Here is a 19,632-nt window from a genome sequence, read left to right on the forward strand (position 1 = left end):
ATTTGTGTTCTCTCACATTTTTTCATCCTCTGTGCTATTATCTGATTCCCCACTACCTAAGTTTGATAGAATATATCAATATAGGTAAAGAATATATCTATATTCCAAAGGCCGTTTCGCAAAACAACATTATTTAATCTTAGAAAGCAACAGTGGTATTGAAAAATGGTAAATGAACTGCATTTTCCAAAGTCACTAGAAGAATTATTTATAGTTGGAGGTTGGAAAACCCATGTTAAGGGACCATCTTGTAAAAACATTTTCAATCTATAATTTATGGATTTATTGAAACAAATGTGCATTTAAGATGCATCTTTCATTCTAAAAGGAATTGTTAATTTATTTAAATTATAATCTAAAGAATTATCCCCAGACTGGTTACTATGGTTATCCCATTCAAAGTTGATTATATGTAAACATGATTAAGGCCATTATATATTGGAATAGGAAGGTTTTAATTAAAATAATTAGCATTTTAAAAATATGATTACTAAAGTTACAATTATGTGAAAAGCATATATGGTTAAAAGTCTAGGGCAGACTCTGCCAATTTTGTGTTGGCGATTTATTCAACAAACATTTATCAAACTTGGATATTTGGCCACACACCATGCTGAGCAATGGAACCACAAATATAAAAAACGATCCTCAAGTTGCTTTTCCCATCTGATAAAGAAACTAAAAGGATTTATGCTCTCTTTTAAAGTTTATATATTTTTATAGACAAATGAGTGGGTCATTTTCATCTTCGTTGTCCATCCCCAAAAGGGAAACCAAATTTAATTTCTTTCTTATGTATGGCTTTTATTCCTCCATACCTCCTCTACTATCCTCGGCCTTTAAACATAGCTTCTTAAGAATACTTTGCCTATCTATCTATAATGTTCTTTCTTCCTTCAAACAGAAATATCCTGCATACTCCTTTAGTGGCTGGCACTGAGGGTGAAATAAAGCATAATTAAAACAAGGTTTAGAAAGTTAGAAAACTATATTCATGGGCATGAGATCATCTCTTTAAGTATAAGAACAGGTCTTCCATCCTGGAAGTCAAAAACCTAGACTTTAAGCCTACATGACACTTGTTAAATAGTAAGATAATTGACTTTTATGGTAATTCCAGGGTATTGGTGTGTGTAGTGGAAGGTGGAGGAAAGCCATAAAAGGTAGGAGCCTGCAATTCTAGTCTCCTCTGACCTGGCTGAGATCTCAATTCAGTTGAGAGGACAAGATCACCAAAATTCAGTGCTCTGTCAAACGACATGAAAGCAAATGGAAGCATCTTTTTCTGGTTTATAGCCTGTTTCAGGAGTAATCCAAGGCCAAGTTCTCATTCTTATCAGTCTTCAAATCCCAAATTGACTCCCAGTCTGATCTTCTGTATGTATCTTTAGTCTTAGGAATATTCATACCTTTTGACTTAATAAGTCCACTCTTAAGAATCTAGCTTAAGAAAAGAATCTGAATATGAAAAAGTATTATGTACTTTCTTGTGCAGAACATGGTTATGTTTAAATAAATAATACTGGCATAATGTGCTATCTAAAACAAAAAGAAGCACTTAGAATCCAATCTCTCATAATATTGTGAAAAACAAAATGCCCTGGATAAATAAGGAGATGATTTTGTTCAGACTATTGCAATAGGGAGAATATTCATTAATGAGAAATATCTCAAGGAAAAGGAAGAGGACCTATCATTTTATGGAGGCAGGTAAACAAGGAAGATATCCTCAAGTCTTAGGGAATGATGGAGAATGATGAATACAGAGCTTATCTGAGTCCTTGAGGAAGAGTAGAGATGGGTCTTATCTCTCTCAATTCTTCCTACTTTCTGGGATTACAGAGCTCAAATAGAGTTCAACATTTTCAATGTACAAAAATGAAATCGGGGGGCACCTGGGTGGCTCAGTGGTTGAGCATCTGCCTTTGGTTCAGGTCATGATCCCGGGGTCCTGGGATCAAGTCCTGCATCAAGTTCCCTGTGAGGAGCCTGCTTCTCCTTCTGTCTATGTCTCTGCCTCTCTTTCTGTGTCTCTTGTGAATAAATAAAAGCTTTTTAAAAAAGAAATCTGGTGGATTTTAGATTTCAATATTAAAAACAAAAAATAGAGGAAGAAAATATAGGAGAAAATTAATATAATCTTGAGATAGAGAAAATCTAATTTAAATGAGAAAGGAGGGGATCCCTGGGTGGCTCAGTGGTTTAGTGCCTGCCTTCAGCCCAGGGCGTGGTCCTGGAGTCTTGGGATTGAGTCCCACATCAGGCTCCCTGCATGGAGCCTGCTTCTCTCTCTGCCTATGTCTCTGCCTCTCTCTCTCTCTCTTTCTGTCTCTCTCTCTCTGTGTGTGTGTGTGTGTGTCTCTCTCATGTATAAATAAATAAAATCTTTTAAAAAAATAAATGAGAAAGGAAATCCAGAAACAATGAAAATAGATATATTTTATTATAAAAAATATATTATAGAAGATGCCATAAATTTAAAGGATAAATCTTTTTTATTTTCTATGGTAAAATATTTGCAATTAATATGGGTTAAAGACTTTCATGAATGTTAGGAAAAGAAAAAGTCTAATTAAAAAATTGCACAGATATTATGGTTAGGCAATGTACAGAGATGGGTATCTAAATATTGAAACTCACCCATAGCCAGGGAAATAAAAAGTAAAACAAACCAATTTCATTTTCAATGATCAGTTTGGCAGAAATTATTCTGTGAATATGTGCTGAAAGATAGATGTCCCAAACATTTTATATTTAGAAGGACTCTAAAACATCAGTGTAAAGAAGAACTGAAAAAAAATTCAGAAAGAATAAAATTCATGATAAGAAGACTAGTTTAGGCTTTTGCAAAAAAGCATTTAAAATAATATATATTATATCATGTATAATAAAGCAAACTATTTAGCTTTATTTTTTTTTAACAATTTAGCTTTAATGGTTTCTTCATAGTATGTTAAGATTCTGATCTTGTGTTCAGTTTTGTCAATGATCCTGGATTGTAAGGTTTCTTTTCTATTTTATGCAGGAAGTAATGGCTGAGCACGATTCCCAGTATCTCATTGAGCTAGATGGAAATAAGCCCCCAGAGGAACTCTTCATGGTAAGTGCAATGTTTGTAAGAATAGCCCAAGGTTTAGAAAATCAAAAAGCCATTGACTTGATTGTATTTATTTTAATAAACATCAAAAGTATATTTACATTTTAGCACTATGTATTTTTGAAAATGTCATCTTGACACTTAAAAATATGATGTTATATCTATTTATCTGCCCATTTTTAAATCAAAATTGCATTTGAATTTAAAATCTCTGTGTAACAAAAAGTGCTTCAAAGAAAAGTAAAAGCAAGTAAGAGCCAATAAGCATGTGATTAAGATGCTTACTATGAGTAATTAGGGAAATGCAAACCAAAACCATAATGAGTTACCACCTCACACCCACTAAGATGGCTAAAATTAAAAAACAGACTAACAAAAACCAGGCAATAGCAAGTGTTTGTGTGGATGTGGAAAAATTGGAGCCCTCATATGTTGCCGGTGGGATTATAAAATGGTGTGGCTGCTTTGTAAAATAGTTTGGTAGATCCTCAATAAGTTAAACATAGAATTACCATACGGCTCAGCAATCAACTTCCTGGTGTATATACCCAAAATAATTGAAAACAGGTGTTCAAACAAAAACTTATACATAAAGGTCCATGGCAGCGCTATTTACAATAGCCAAAAGGTAGAAATAAGCCAAATGTCCATATACTGATGAATGGAAAAACAAAATGTGGTGTATCTATACACTGGGATATTATTCAGCAATAGAACAGAATCCAAGTTTTGTTAGATGCTACAACATGGATGAGTCTTGAACACATCCTAAGTAAAAGAAAAGTTACAAAGGATCCCATATCATATGATTCCGTATGATATCCAAAATAGGCAGACCTATCAAAATAGAAAATAGATTAGTGGTTTCCTGGGGTGATGGTTACCACAATGGGAGCTCTCAGGATAAATGTGGAGTGACTACTAGTATGTAAAGGGTTTCTTTGAGGGATAATGAAAGTGTTCTATCATATGGTCTCATTCATTTGGGGAATATAAAAAAAATAGTGAAAGGGAATAAAGGGGAAAGGAGAGAAAATGAGTGAAAATATCAGTGAGAATGACAGAACATGAGAGACTCCTAACTCTGGGAAACAAACAAGGGGTAGTAGAAGGGGAGGTGGGCGGGGGGGTTGGGGTGACTGGGTGACGGGCACTGAGGGGGGCACTTGACGGGATGAACACTGGGTGATATATGTTGGGAAATTGAACTCCAATTAAAAATAATAATAATAAAATTTTTAAAAATTAAGAAAGTGTTCTAAGATTGATTATGGTGGTAGTTGTACAAATCTATACTAAAACCATTGAATTATACACTTTAAGTGGGTGAATTATATCTGAATTGTATCTCAGTGAACCTGTTTTTTAAATAAAGAATATACTCCACACTACTGTTGTCCATTCTACTTCACTGGACGCTCTACAACTCTCAAGTTGGAGAATCCCAGAGCTCGCTCCTTGTTCACTCTTCTCCATCTGCCCTACTAAATGCTGCTAACTCTTAAATTTGTGTTACTATCCCAGACCTTTCCCCTGAATTCCATGCCTGTATAATCAACTGCTACTCAGTGTATCCATTTGGATGCCTTGGAGTTATCTCAGATTTAGGTGTACCAGAAAAAGTCTCTGATCCACTGTCACCACCACCTGCCCCAGGTACACTCCTCCCACAGTTTTCCCTTCTTGCTAAGTGTTAAATCCACTCATCAAGCTGCTCTTCTATTTTTCTCACATCCTATATTTTTTTAAATTTTTATTTATTTATTCATAAGAGATGCAGAGAGAGAGAGAGAGAGAAGCAGAGACACAGACAGAGAGAGAAGCAGGCTCCATGCAGGGAGCCTGATGTGAGACTCCATCCTAGAACTCCAGGATCATACCCTGGGCTGAAGGCACACACTCAACCACTGAGCCACCCAGGCATCTCGCTCACATCCTATACCTAAGCAGGTTTTTCCTGCTTAGGAAAAATCCATAATTTGTATTTTATAACACAGGACAGACTTTTCTCAAGGTAGAGGGCAGAAGCTCCAACAGGCCTGGTTGAAACTTGCCAAGCCTATTAAGACCTCATTTGCCAGTGACACCCTGGCCTTTCTGCCCACTCCATTGGCCAAAACAAATTACATGGAGAAGCTCAATATCAGTGGGATAGGGAAGTATATGGTACCCACAGTGAGCTGGGAATTAACAAGTGAAGGGAAGGAAGGATAAATTATGAACAAATAGTACAATCTACCACAGATTACCATTCACTATCAGAACTTTGTCAATCCACCATCTCTCATCTCAGAGTCAGAGTTTCATATTCTTCTGCAGGATGTCCTTATTAGTTTCTAATTCTGCCATAGGAGAGTATCATAGATGAGGTGGTTTAAAATGGCAGAAATTTATTTCCTTATAGTTTGGGAGGTTAGAAATAAAAAAAAAATTGAGGTGTTGGCAGGGCCTTGCTCCCTCCAATGCCTCTAAAGGATAATCCAACATTGCCTCTTCCAGCTGCTGTTGGTCCCAGCCATCTCTTGAATCATGGCAGTATAACTCCAATATCTGCCTCCATTTTGACATGTCTGTATTCCCTCTACCTAAAGAAGTCCCACAGAGCTAGACCTTTAAGGACATGAATATTTAGGGACCAAAGGGCAGACTTTCTGGGTTGAATTGTGTTCCCCCAAAAGATATGCTGAGGTCCTAACTTCCAATACCTATGAATGTGACCTTATTTGGAAATAGGATATTTTTAGATGTAATCAAGTTAAGGTGACTTCATACTCATTAGGGTGGGGTCTAACCTAATATAGTGGGTATCCTTATAAGGAAGAGACTCAGACATATAGGGATAAAATGGCCATGTGACAACAAAGGCAGATACCGGAGAGATATGTCTACAAACCAGGGAACACCAAAGGTTGCCAGCAAGCCACCAGAAGGTAGAGGCAAGGAAGTATTCTACAGAAGCTCCTCACTTCTTCAGAATTGTTGAGATGTTCAAATGCCAATGTATTTAAATATTTGTTCTTTAACAAATTTAGACAGTTATGGATCGACTTAAATATCTGAACCTGAAAAGAGCAGCTGTTCTAACTAAACTTCAGAGTGCAGAGGAAGAAATTGCTGACATAATGGAAAATGTAAGTTATTTTTAACTGAAAGTCCATCTTTTCACTCCATGATGTGACCTTAATTTAATGTATTCTTTCAAAGTACAAAAGGAGTTTCAGGATACCTTTCTAAAAATGGATTTGATTTTTAGGAAAAAGATCTAATATTATCACAATATTTTTGTGAACACTGAAAAAAAGTTTTGAAACAAAAACAATACAATCAGAACAATTAACCACAAGAATAATGAGAAATAAGCCCAAGTTAATTTTTAAAATTTTGCAACACTGAAAGAAGCAAAGACATAAAATCCCTCAACTCTATAGGCACTCATTTATTCCTTCAATCATTCAACCCATTTTTTTAATAGCTACTGTGTTTCTGACGCTGATGTATTATGGATATGACAGTGATCAAATTATAATTGCTAAGTGCTAAAAAAGTTCTCAGGCCTTTTTTATTAAGATTTTATTTATTTATTTAAGAGAGAGAGAGTGAGAACACACTCAAGTTGGAGGAAGGGTGGAGGGAGAGAATCTTCAAGCAGACTCCCCGCTGAGTGTGGAGCCCAACGCATGGCTCTATCCCACGACCCATGAGATCATGACCTGACAGCCCAGTAGTATCATCTAGGAAGCTCTTTAAATATGTTAATACCTAGACCAGTTAAAACAGAATCTGGGATAGGACTCTGGTATTAATTAAAACAAAATAGGATATCAAAGTCCTATCAAAAGTACAGGCAACAAAGGAAAAAAATAGATGAATTGGACTTTATCAAAATGAAAAATATATTTGTTCATCAAAGAACACTACCAACAGAGTGAAAAGATAACCCACAGAATGGGACAGGATATTTGTGAGTCATATATCTGATGAGCGATTAGTACCTAGAACATATAAAGAACTCCTACAACTCAACAATAATAAAACCACCCAATTCAAAAATGCACAAAGAACTAAAAAGATAGTTCTCCAAAGAAGATTTACAAATGGCTAATAAACACATGTAAAGATATTTAACATAACTAGTTATTAGGGAAATGCAAATCTGAACTACAACACAATACTACGTTATATCCATTAGTAGGATGGCCATTATCCAAAAAATAGAAAATAAGTGCTGTCAAGGAAGGAGAGAAATTAGAATGCTTGTGCACTGTTGGTGGCGACGTAAAATTATGTAACACTATGTAAATCAGGTTGGTGGTACCTCAAAATGTAAAATACAGACTTATCATGTGATCTAGCAATCCCACTCCTACGTATATACCCAAATGAACTGAAAGCAGAGACACAAACAGACACTTGTACACCGATGTTCGTAGCCACTTTATTCACAATAGTCAGAAGGTAAAAGTAACCCAAGTGTCCATCAATGGATAAATGGGTAACAGTGATATACACACACATACATATGTACACATGCACAGACACACACACAGACACACACACAGACACACAGACACACACACTGGAATGTTATCCAGCCTTAAAAAGAAATGAAATTCTGATATGAGCTAAAACATGGATGGAACTTGAAAACATTTTGCCAAGTGACACAAGCCAGCCAGACACAAAAGGACAAACATGATTCTACTTATATGAGGAAGGGTGGAATGAGGAGTTATTGTTTATTGGGTGCAGAGCTTCTGTTTGGGTTAATGAAAAAGTTCTGGAAATGGGATAGTGGTGATGGTTGCACAACAATGTGAATGTACTTCATGTCATTGAATTGTAATTTCATGTTATGTATATTTTACTACAATTAAAAAAAAAAAACTCGAAGACCTCCTTGCAGATTCTACTGTGCAACCAGGGATAAGAATCACTGGTTTGAAGGGTTAGAGAGACACAAAGACCTCAGTGGGAATTCAAACTCCCTGATGAAGAGTGTGAAGCCTGTTACATCTGAGAGCTGTTAGAGGGGAAAAGGATGTGTGGTGGAGGTGGGGAGGGGAGTGAGGAGGCGTATGTGGTGGGAGGAGGGACAGTGTCAGCCTGGCACCTAGCACAGTAGATGGTAACAGCATTGATTTTCAAATAAGACAGATGTAGATTTGAACTCCAAATCTAAAGCCTACCAGATCTGTGATTTTGCTTAACCCTATGCTTTATTCAGTCATTTAAAAAGAGGGATGATAAGGCCTACCACATAGTGTTATTATAAGGATGATAGGAGATGATGCTTGTGACGTTCCCAGAACCAACAGTAATATTCAGAATATCCGAGAGCTATATTGCAGGGCAGGCTGGCTTCATGGGCTAGCAACCCATGCAGTCACACAGGACCCCATCCTTAGAAGAGCCCCACAGTTTTTTAAATGAAATTCTTAACAACTTTAGAGCAAGGGCCCTGCATTTCTACTTTGTCCTGGGCCTGGTGATTTAGCTCATGGAGTACAAGGAACTTCACCCAACTCAACAGAGCTGGAAGTAGAGCTGAAGAATCTCTTGTATGCCTTGCATTTGTGCCTAGTTGCTGGGTCATGGATGGATCCAGAAGTTCATCAGCAAGAGGCTCAGGTGAAAGGAGAGCTTGAGTGTAGTGGCTATAGCTGCCAGCTTTCTCATGCGTACTTCTTACCTTGACTGTGTCTGAGGTCCCCCTCACGGGATCCTCTGGATCAATCTTTCAGTCTCTCCAGAAGGTGAGCCTCCAGTCTTCTGATTAAAGGAGAAGTGGTGGCAGGATTGAGGGAAAGTTGGCCAACTGAGTGAAATGGACAGTAACACTGACCCCCGGCACTTCCTTTTAAAGACTTTCAACCAATTATCTGGTCTTTTGCTCTCTGTCACCCGTTTCACAGGGACCTGATGTCAACAGGTCCTGATCCCAATAGGATTTTGCAGACTGAGTCAACTCATTTCTTGTCTTGCCCATCCCACACTCATTCCTGCCACCACAGACGCTGAGCCCTCACTCCAATTTAAGTCAGTTTCCACCGTCCATCTGCTTTCTAGTTTATAAAAATGTGTAGCCATGCTGGTCAGCTGTCAGCTCTTCTGGTGCCCCTTCCAGCCTGTGTTCTCATAAATTCATTTTTTTTTTGCATTCCGCGGCTGTCATTTTTGTGAAGTTTTAGGAAAGCAGCAAATACAAATGCATGTATTCAGTCTGCCTTGTTTAACCAGAGGCAGTCCTGAGCATTTTTAGACTAATATCAAACTCGTTCAAAAGCTCATTTTCTCATTGCCCCTCAGCATCTGCTAGACATGTGGCCTTGGAGGCTTGAGGTTCAGAGAGGAGCATGATCTGCTCTTTAAACAAGTTTCCTTTGAGAGCATGCCCAGTGTCTGCTTTCAAACACTTTTCCCGAGTTTGTACTAGAAGTAGGGGCGATGAGGAAAGAGTGACTGCCTCCTGACTTAAGTAGATAGGTTTCAGTCCCTAGTTGATTGTCTGTGGACTCCACAGAGAAGGGTGGTAACCCAACATGGCCCAACGATGAGCTTCTCTGTCTCATTCAACTCCCCTAACTATTGACCATTTCCTTAACATTTAGCTACTTCTTTCAGCCTTCAATTTTGGACATGCGTGCAGCATCCTTGCAGCGTGCATGCCTCTTTAGTCTCTGATGCTGCAATGGTCCATAGGTACCATTCTCATCTGTCCTCCATACTCAGCTCTGGAGCCAGCAGAATACATGTGACATATACATCTGAAGGCTGGAAAAAGCCAAGCTGGACCCCTTTCCCCCAGCTGTTGCCTACTCTCCCCAATTCTTTTGTTCCTGATCAGCAGTCTGCAGTCTCTGGAAGTGGTTCTTAACTTTTCTGGAGGTCGCCAACAGAAAGAGATTTTATATTTTAAGAAGAACAAAAGAGCTAAGTAAATGCAAAAAAAGCAATCTGCATATAACATCTTACTATATAAAAACTTAGTTAAATTGGCTAAGAATCTGGTTTCTCAAGCCTTTTCTTTTTTTCTTTTTTTAGAGAGAGAGCACACACGTGCACAAGTGGGGGGGAGGGGCAGAGGGAAAGGGAGAGAGAAAGAGAGCATCTTAAGCAGGTTCCATGCCCTGCGTGGAGCCTGAGGTGGGACTCGATCTCATGACCCTGACATCATGACCTGAGCTGAAATCAAGAGTTGGATGGTTAACCAACTAAGCCACCCAAGCACCTCAAAGCTTTTTAATAAGAATTTTTACAAAAAAAAAAAAATGCTTGATAAAATTTAAAACAAGGTCTTAGGGCAGCCCGGGTGACTCAGTGGTTTAGCACCGCCTTCAGCCCAGGGTGTGATCCTGGAGACCTAGGATCAAGTCCCATGTCAGGCTCCCTGCATGGAGCTTGGTTCTCCCTCTGCTATCTCTCTCTCTCTCTCTCTCTTTCTCTCTCTCTCTTTCTCTGTGTGTGTGTGTGTGTCTTTCATGAGTAAATAAATAAAATCTTAAAAAAAAATAAAACAAGGTCTTATAACAGAAATGAAAACTATTTGTTGTATTAAATTCTGTACAAATACAGAATGGTTGCAATTAAGAAAAAAGCAAAAATTTGCTTCCCAAATTATCTCTTAAATAGTAAAGCACTATCAAATAAGAAATGAAACACTTAATACTGTTAATTTTAGCAAAACTATGCCCACATTTTTAGGGTAGTATTTGTTTTTAACAGGATGAGCTGTTGCGTACTCTCTCCTCTTATAAACTCATCGCACCAAGATACAGATGGCAGAGAAGCAGATGGGGACGTTTATGTCCTGTGGCTTTAAAAGAAGGTAACATTTATCCAGGATTACCAGATTTTTCTGTGAGGTAAGTAAGATTTTCAAAACTTAATCTTAAAACTTGCCCATACCCCTTTTCAGTTGTTTATAATTATGGCATATTTTAAGTTTTCTAGGCAAAATATACTGTCTTTCATCAGAAGAAGCATTAAAAACATTTTTACTGAACCCACGTCCTTATCTTCTTCCACCTATGCCGGCACCACCATTTAAAGTATTCATATTTGGACCTCAGTCTTCAGGGAAAACAACACTTAGCAATTTACTTGCAGAAAATTACAAAGGAAAGGTAACTACTTACCTAGCTACCTAGCTAGCTACCTATCTATCTATCCTTGAATATAATTTGTAGGACTTTAGGATTCACAGAATTTGTACTCTGTTTTCCTAATTTTACACTGTCAGTTGGGTAATTGTCCTACTGGGCTTGTCCTACCTTTTGCAAAAGGCAGCCACTCCAAGCCCATAGCCTCTCCTGCTTCCCAACAGCCCACGGATCTGGCTGTTATGTCATGCAGACTGTGCCACCCATTACCTGTTTGGGTTTCACTCATCTCCTGTGTTCTGTGTCACAGTCCTCCTAGCTCTCCGTCCCTCTCCCCATGCAGTCACTCCTGCCATCATTCTTAGTATCGACAAAGATGAGCCTCTTAGGTGACAAACACCTTTGTCTTGTCAGTTCCTTGGTTTCTCTCCCCAGAGATCTTATTCTCCATCCTGAATAAAATGAAGAAAAATTATTTTTAATTTAGACCAGATAGCAGCAGAGGTGGTGAGAAGCAGGCAGATTGGGGATATAATTTAGTGAGGGATTAGAATGGAGAGGAGTTCTCTGCAAAGCCAGAGTGCTGGAGTGGAGAGCAAAAGGGGGAAGGCATGAGATGATGAGGGCTGAAGACACACTCAGAACAGTGCAGCCCTGGGAAGGGGTTTGACCTTATTCCAAATGCTATTCCTTTGTACGCAGGTGTAATATTTTCTATTTGCTTTTAACTTTTTATTGTAAAATGTGACAGAAAAGTGAAGGTCAGTGAATAATCACAGAACAAACCCATATGACCACCACCTAGGTCAAATACAGGATGGCCACCACCCTGGAAGCCCCCTCATGTCTCCTCCCAGTATCAGTCCTCTTACTCCTTCCACAGAGGTAACTGCTGCCCTCAACTTTATGGTATTCACTCCTCTTCTTTTCTCTTGTGGTTGGTTTTACCATGTAAATGTGCATCTAAATACCATAGGTTAGTTTTGCATATTTTCTTAACTTTCTAGACTGAAACAATTTACATTCTTTGTGCCTGGCTTTTTTTGCTTCACATTATGATTGTGATGTTTATGCATGTTATTTATACATGTTAGTGCATATAGCTGCAGTTTATACATTTTTTATTGCGTTCTGTTGATTGAATTATATTGTAATCTATTTATCCAGTTGAGTGGTTTTTTTTGTTTTTTTGTTTTTTCCAGTTGAGTGTTAATAAAACTTGGGCTGATATCTTTATATACTTTGGAGAAATATCTAGAAGTAAAATTCCTGGGACATGGAGTATGCATTCATTCAAGTTGTGTAGATAATGCCAAATTGTTTTCCAAACTAATTCTATCAGTTTACAACTCTATCAGCGGTGTGTGAGTTCTATTATTTCACATTCCTGCCAACTTTCATTGTGATCAGTCTTTCTAATTTAAGCCATTCTAGCAGGTGTATCTCATTGTGATTTTAATTTGCATTTCCCTGAAAATAATTAGGTTAAATACTTTTTCTTCTGTTTATTAATTGGCCATTCAGCCTCCTTTTGAAGCATTTGTTCAAGTCTGTTGTCCATTGAAAATTTTTTTGCATGCTCTTGGTAGGAATTCCTTATATTGTCTGTATACAAGTTCTTTCTTGACAATAAGCATTACGAATATTTTATACCATTCTGTGGTTTGCCATTTCACATTACATTACAGTATGTGTCAGACAAAGGAATTATAATTTTAAAACAAAAGAGCTCTTACAAATCAATATGCAGATGAAGTCCCAATGGAAAAAATAGCAAAGAAGCCATTCACAAAATAATAGATGCAATAGAATAGCCAAGAATCATGAGAAAAGGGTTATCACCTCCCTGATAACAAGAGAGATGCCAAAATAACAGAGAGATGCCATGTTGATCTCACTGCTGGGAGTTGAAAGATCACTATTAACAACCAATATTGTTGTGTGGCTAGGATGGGGGAAGTGCACTTTCATACACTGCTGGGAAGAGTATAACCATTAGGGATGACAATTAGAAATATGTAAGAGCCTAAAGTCCATACATATCCTTTGAACTGTTAATTCTATTTTATAGATTTTTCCTAAAGAAACTATAAAAGATATATACATAACTTTGTTCATCATAGCCTAGTTTATAATAGCAAAAACATGTATACCTAAGTGTATATTATTAGCATTTTAGTTAAATAAGCTGCAATATGTTCATCTGATACAATACTGTGTATCCATTAAAAAAAAGATGCTGTAGGGGCACCTGTGTGGCTCAGTGGTTGAGGGTCTGCCTTTGGCTCAGGTCATGATCCCAGGATCCTAGGATCAAATCCCACATCAGGCTCCCCATGGGGAGCCTGCTTCTCCCTCTGCCTATGTCTCTGCCTCTATCTCTGGGTCTCTCATGAATAAATAAATAAAATCTTTTTTAAAAAATGATGTGTAAAAAAATTTTTTTTAAATGATGTGTAGATGTATATTTTTTGTCATGGAATAATGTAATATAAGTGTATTGAAGGAAAAGCAAAATAGAATCTAAAAGTGTGAAAATATTATTTAAACTTAAAAGGCATGTAGAAAACTATATCTAACATCCTAATATTCAATACAAAGTATATTATCTACCTTATAATGGACTTATATTCAGAATATATATATAGGATTATAATCCAATTTTTTAAATGGGCAAAAGTTGAACATGAAGGTAAAAGAATGACCAGTAGCACATAATAGAAGCTCAATTTTTTTGTGATTAGGGGAATGTAAATTTAATCTGCAATGAGATACTTCTTCATACCCACTAGAATGGCTAAAATTTAAAAGATTCACAAAACCAAGTGTTGGTAAAGATACAGAGTAACTGTAATTTCCATAATTGCTGGTGGAAATATAAAATAATTCAACCATTTTGGAAACAGTTTAATGGCTTATTATACAATCAAATATCCACTTACCATATGACCCAGTAATTCCACCTCTAGGCATTTGTCCAAGGTAAATAAAAGCATATGTCCACAAGAAGACTTCCTCATAGATGTTCATTACTAGTTTATTTATAGAAGCCCCAAATTGGAAAAGTCCAAATATCCATCAAAGATGAATGGATTTTTATAAAAAAAAACTGGCATCTTCACACAGGGATACTACTCAACAATAAAAGAGAACTGATTGCTGATATATACACTTACACTGATGAATCTCAAAAAGATTGTACTAAGGGGAAAGGCTTGGAAAAGATTACATACTGTATGATTCTATTTATATGAAATTCTAGAAGAGGTAAAACTAATATATAGTGACAGAAAACAGGGGTGGCCAGGGGCTGGGAACTGACTATAAAAAAGCATGAGGGAACTTTTTGGGGTGATATAAATGTTCTATATCTTCATTGTAGTTGTTGTTATGTGTACATATTTGTCAAAACTCATCACACTGTATATTTAAAATGGATTTAAGTTTATTGTAAGTCATACACACAAAATTGATTTTTTTAAAAAAATGTGTAGCTTGAAAAAATGTGTAACTCGAATATATATTACATGACACATACATATGTAAGTATATCATACTACATGAAAAGTAGGGCTGAATTTCTATGAAGGCATGTTCTCAAAAATCGTTGGATTCTGAAAATAACATACCTCAAGTAGCATTGAGGTGTTTAAGGTAGATAAGTCTAGATATAGAAATAGATATAGATGCACAATGTGCTCAAGAATGCCCAGTGATTTCTGCTTCTGTTGTTTTTCTCAAATATTCTTTGCAGGTAATTGACTATGCCAAGCTTGTTCAACCGCGTTTTGATAAAGCCCTTGAAACGTTAGTAAGAGATACGATAGCCCAGGCCACTGAAACGGCGATTAAAGCTGTGAGAGAGCAGCTTCTCATAAAACTACAAGCTAAAAGACAAGGTGACCGTCTCTGTCAAATGTGTGTTCTGAGCGTAGGTCAACAATTCAGCCTTGGCTGCCTGAGGGCTGGGACTTGCTTTGCTCACCTTGGAACCCTGGCACCTTCTACAGTGTCGCCTATTAATACTTTGTTGGAGACACAAATATACATAAACCTGATTCGTAAACAGAGAAAAGATTTCAAGCCTTGACCTCTAAGGAAAGGAATCAGAGAGCTCAGAAAGAGCTTCCCAATTTGGATTTACTTTTTTGAGTTGGCCAGAGACTGAATAGAATTTATACCTTTATTGATAACCAGTAGTGACAAGGGCACTCCACCTGATTCTCGTGGAGTTTACGTTGCTGCTCCTGCTGCTGCTGCTGCTGCTGCTCCTGCTGCTGCTGCTGCTGCTGTCAGCCCCAATCGTAATCAATATCTTTTCTTTGGAGGTATTAATTTCAAGTTCAAAACAGTCATAAGGCAACGAAACTGGAAGAAGCCCTAGTGATCAATTAACACAATTCTGTAACTTTACAGATGAGGAAAACTTTTCATATAAATTGCAAAGCTTGTATCATTTTCTGTTCTTGAAACTATTTAAATAGTAAGGAAATTATCCCTTCCTGCATGGCAACGTTGAGCTTTTGCTAGGAAAGAACAGGTTATTTGCCTAATCTGCCTCTTCTTTCTCATCAGCCTACAAATAAGTAAAAGAGTCCAACATGGTGCCCAACAGCAAAAAGACCAGCACTAAGATCACATGCCACCCTTGGATGCCTGGGTGTTCAGTCGGTTAAGTGTTTGCCTTCGGCTGAAGTCATGAAAAATACAGAAACAGACGCAATCTCTCTATACACTGCAAACTTAAGAAGCTCTTCCTTTTCTTTTTCAAATTCCACAATTACTCTAAATCTGACAGTGGGGTTCTTAAAAATTGTTTTAAATGGAATTTTCTGGTTCCACTAATTAGCTGGTTCTACCGCTAGTTTTGCTAATTTCACTTCTATAGTAATATGGAGGATGGCAGCTAACATGCAATAGGCTGCTTGTGTGCCAAGCATTTCCTCAGTGTCTGAGTCTACTCATTTAAACCTTACAACAATACTTGATGATTTGATGATCCTCATTATGCCCAGTAGAAATCAAAACAGAGAGATCAAATGATTTGCCAAAGCCACACTCCCCGAGTCAGAACTTATATTCAAGTCTGCCTGTCTTTAAAGCAGATTTAATGACCATCCCTGTCTCCCCACTGCCAACTATATTTTGCTAACACAACCCATTACTGTCTTTTAGAACAGTCAACTTTAAGAGCCCTTGAAAGAGAATTTGAAGGGAAAGAATATGGCAAGTTCCCAACTGATCCGTATAAGAGCTTAGAAGAGTCGCGGTCTTCATTTGATGAAGATGGTAAAAAATATATATATTCCTGATGTTCTTAGGCAAATCTTTCCTAATCTAAACAGATTAGCTATTAAAGCATATGATTCTTTCATGCAGTGTTCACCCATGAATCCCAAAGAAAAAGCCTTTTAGAAGACAATGAAGACAAAAAGAGTTCAGAAAATGTCCTTCAGGATCAAGCCTCTAAAACTGGTAAAGATGGTAACAAAATGAATGGCTCATGCCATGCATATGGATCTTATTTCCATTTATTTTGTATTTTATCATGTTTATATTGAAGCTTAAAATGATGCCCCATATGGGACACATAAGTTGAAAAAAAATAGGTTTTTGCTTATAGATTTAAACTGAGCAGCTATAGAACAGAAATAGATTTTCTAGAATGAAGAAAAATCTATTAAGATAATAAATTCTTTCTTAAGAGCTAACATTCTGGAATCAGAACATCACAAACCTAGAGTGTGAGCTGTGAAATGTTACCATTTAGTGCTATTTACCCTTAAAATTTTTTTCCATTCGTATATTAATGTAATTACAGTGTAAACTATTTTTACCTTTTTTTATTTATAAATCAACATTTATTTATATTACTTCATTAGGAAGTATTTTAATTCTCATTTTAAATTACTGCACAATTTCCCTATTCATAGATAATAGTTTTAAGTAGTACTTTGTGTTGTAAACTTATTTTTCAGATTTTTGTTCACTACTACAAATAATGCTTTAATGACGTGTTTACATTGTCTGCATGCTGACATTGGTGGAATCACAAGTTTAATTAGTATGAAGATATAGACAGAGCCAAATTGCTTTGCATAAAAGTTATTCCAAAAAAAAAGTTATTCCAAATTATGTTCCCCTCAGTAATATACAAAATATGTATTACTGTTTCCTTGGCATATTTTCTTTTAAAATATAATTCAATTTTTATTTGACTATTTCTGAAATTTAATATTTTAATATTTATTAACCACATGTTTCTTCTTTTCTGAGGTGACCATTTTTGTCTTTGGCTCATTTTTCTAAGTTTCTATATCAGTTATATGGTTTCTATAAAACTTTCTGTATCAGTCACTTATTTTTCATTTTTTTTTCCACATTGGGTCATTTGTCTTTTAAATCACTTTGCTATTTTTGAAGTAGCGGGATTTTTCATAGTTTTATGGTCAAATCATTACTTTCACTTCATTGATTTCTTCCATTTCCTTTCAGATTTTACAAAGTCATCTTCTCAGCCAGAGATTTAATATATACTTATATTCTTTTTTTTTCTATGGGTCCTTTTGGTATTTAGTTTTTAAATGCTTCTGTAAATCACTGTGTTATATAATCTAGAGCTGATTTTTTGTTTGGTTGGTTCCTCTTAATTGAGACAGATGTGCTTGGCTGGTGTTTATTTTAATCCTAGTAGGAACTGAACTGGGTACTGTCAGAAACTTACGTATGGCTCTCCTCCTCCAATACACACACACACACACACACACACACACACTCACTCTTCACAGGAGGACCCGAGATATTAAAATTTTGGCCAAGTAACATCTGCCAGCCTCATCCAGCTGCTGCCGAGTTCCTAGCACCAAAACAGAAAGAAAGCCCCTTCCCCATACTGTCTGTTTTCTCTGTAGGGGAGGCAGTTCAAGGTAGAAGCATGCCCTGGTAAAAAGACAGTCTCCCTGCAAGCCTTTACCTCTTGAAGCCAGGAGATGGTTAGTTACTTCAGGAGCAGCAAATTTGATATATTTTTTTTCCAATTTAGATCCACTGGCATTATATGAAACTAAAATTTCTCTTGGATTTGTTATAGGTTAAGTCATTATTTTCACTGCGGATATTATGTGCCTTCTATTTACCTATTTAATTACTGTGATTGTAATTTCAATTTAAAAAAATTTGGGAACACGAGTCCTGGCTCCCTGGACCCATACATACCACACTCTTCTTTGGCAATCGCCTACAATGTAATACTGGTTTTTAGGTGTTAGCAATGTTTTATTCACATATGAGAAAGAAACCAGTGAATCATCTACATTTAAAAGTTTTCAAGGCTCTGATCAAGATCTAAAGTTGGAATCCAAAAAGGGAAAATTAATGTTTGGGTAATTTGATTCTCTTAGATTTTGGATCTGAAAATCACAAATAATTCCTTCAGAATTTTGAAGGAGAAATATGTGATTTTATTAATTTATTTTTTTGAAATATGTGATTTTAAAAAAATTATTAATACTCTATGTTAAAGGCTACTCTATTGTAAACAGACATGCAAGAACACACACACAAAAGATAATGTGATATATTGTTTTGGTGCAAAAGAATATTGTGAAGACAAGGGCTGGCCATCCCCAGCATGTGGCTACCAGAATAAGTTACAAAATGGCTGGTGGTACTCAGCTGTTATATCAATATGCTTAGCAGGAAGAGGGAGAAGGCAAGGGACAAAAACTAGCGCTCCACCCAGCTGAGTTATTCCTCTTTAAAGAGATAACAGGAAGACTCACCAGGGAAAAAAATAAATCTGCTTGCATGTTATCTATGGGCCATCTAAGTTATAAGGGAAGTTGGAAGATGTAGTGCTTTTAGCTGGGCACATTGCTGACCCCAACAAAATCAGGATTCTGTTACTAAGAAAGAGAAGAATGGATATTGAGTGAACAACTAGCAGCTTCTAGAACATTTGGTATCTTTGCCTGGTTATTTCTGCCTCATCATGCCACCTTCTCAAAGGCTACAGGAAGGAAGATTGTGGGTTCTTGACTCTTCCACTCTGGCTCTCGAGGAACTGCTGGTTCTGTACATCCCCAACAACAAACCTCCCACTTCACAGCAGGGGGCAGTAAGCAGTTGCTCTTGGAAGGCCCTTTGGAGATTTCTGGGCTAGGATAGATTGGGCTCTATCAGGAGACCCTGGTGATGGAGCACTGGGGCAGCAGGTCAGGAAGCACAGCTGGAAAGGCAGAGGTTGAGGAGTCTGGTGCAGCTGCCAATCTTCTGTCTTATTAGAGGAGTAGATGAGTACCTACATCATGATGTAGCCTATGGGCCAACTCAGCTGTGTAAGGAGTTAGCACACAGTGAGGGCAAGAAGGAAGTACAACACTTGAAAAATCAGCCTGTGGCACGCTTTCTTCCACCCCTGCCTACTTGCCTACCTCT

The 19,632-nt window shown here is 37.1% G+C and overlaps 1 protein-coding gene across 10 annotated transcripts in view; it reads left to right on the forward strand.

The window, feature by feature from the left end:
• The window catches only part of AK9 (adenylate kinase 9), a 117,463-nt gene that overhangs the window by 25,310 nt on the left and 72,521 nt on the right, over nt 1–19,632 (forward strand). For 9 of the 10 annotated variants that reach the window (XM_041759135.1, XM_041759768.1, XM_041759067.1 and 6 more), the window contains 7 exons: nt 3,026–3,100; nt 6,130–6,228; nt 10,820–10,959; nt 11,040–11,220; nt 14,951–15,095; nt 16,372–16,485; nt 16,576–16,671. In XM_041759135.1, coding sequence (XP_041615069.1) covers nt 3,026–3,100; nt 6,130–6,228; nt 10,820–10,959; nt 11,040–11,220; nt 14,951–15,095; nt 16,372–16,485; nt 16,576–16,671 — 850 coding nt within the window. Of the gene's footprint in view, nt 1–3,025; nt 3,101–6,129; nt 6,229–10,819; nt 10,960–11,039; nt 11,221–14,950; nt 15,096–16,371; nt 16,486–16,575; nt 16,781–19,632 lie in introns of those variants that run through there. The other variant, XM_041759678.1, reaches the window with a different exon arrangement.

This window comes from Vulpes lagopus, chromosome 1, assembly GCF_018345385.1.
Source record: "Vulpes lagopus strain Blue_001 chromosome 1, ASM1834538v1, whole genome shotgun sequence".
NCBI classification, from domain to species: domain Eukaryota; kingdom Metazoa; phylum Chordata; class Mammalia; order Carnivora; family Canidae; genus Vulpes; species Vulpes lagopus.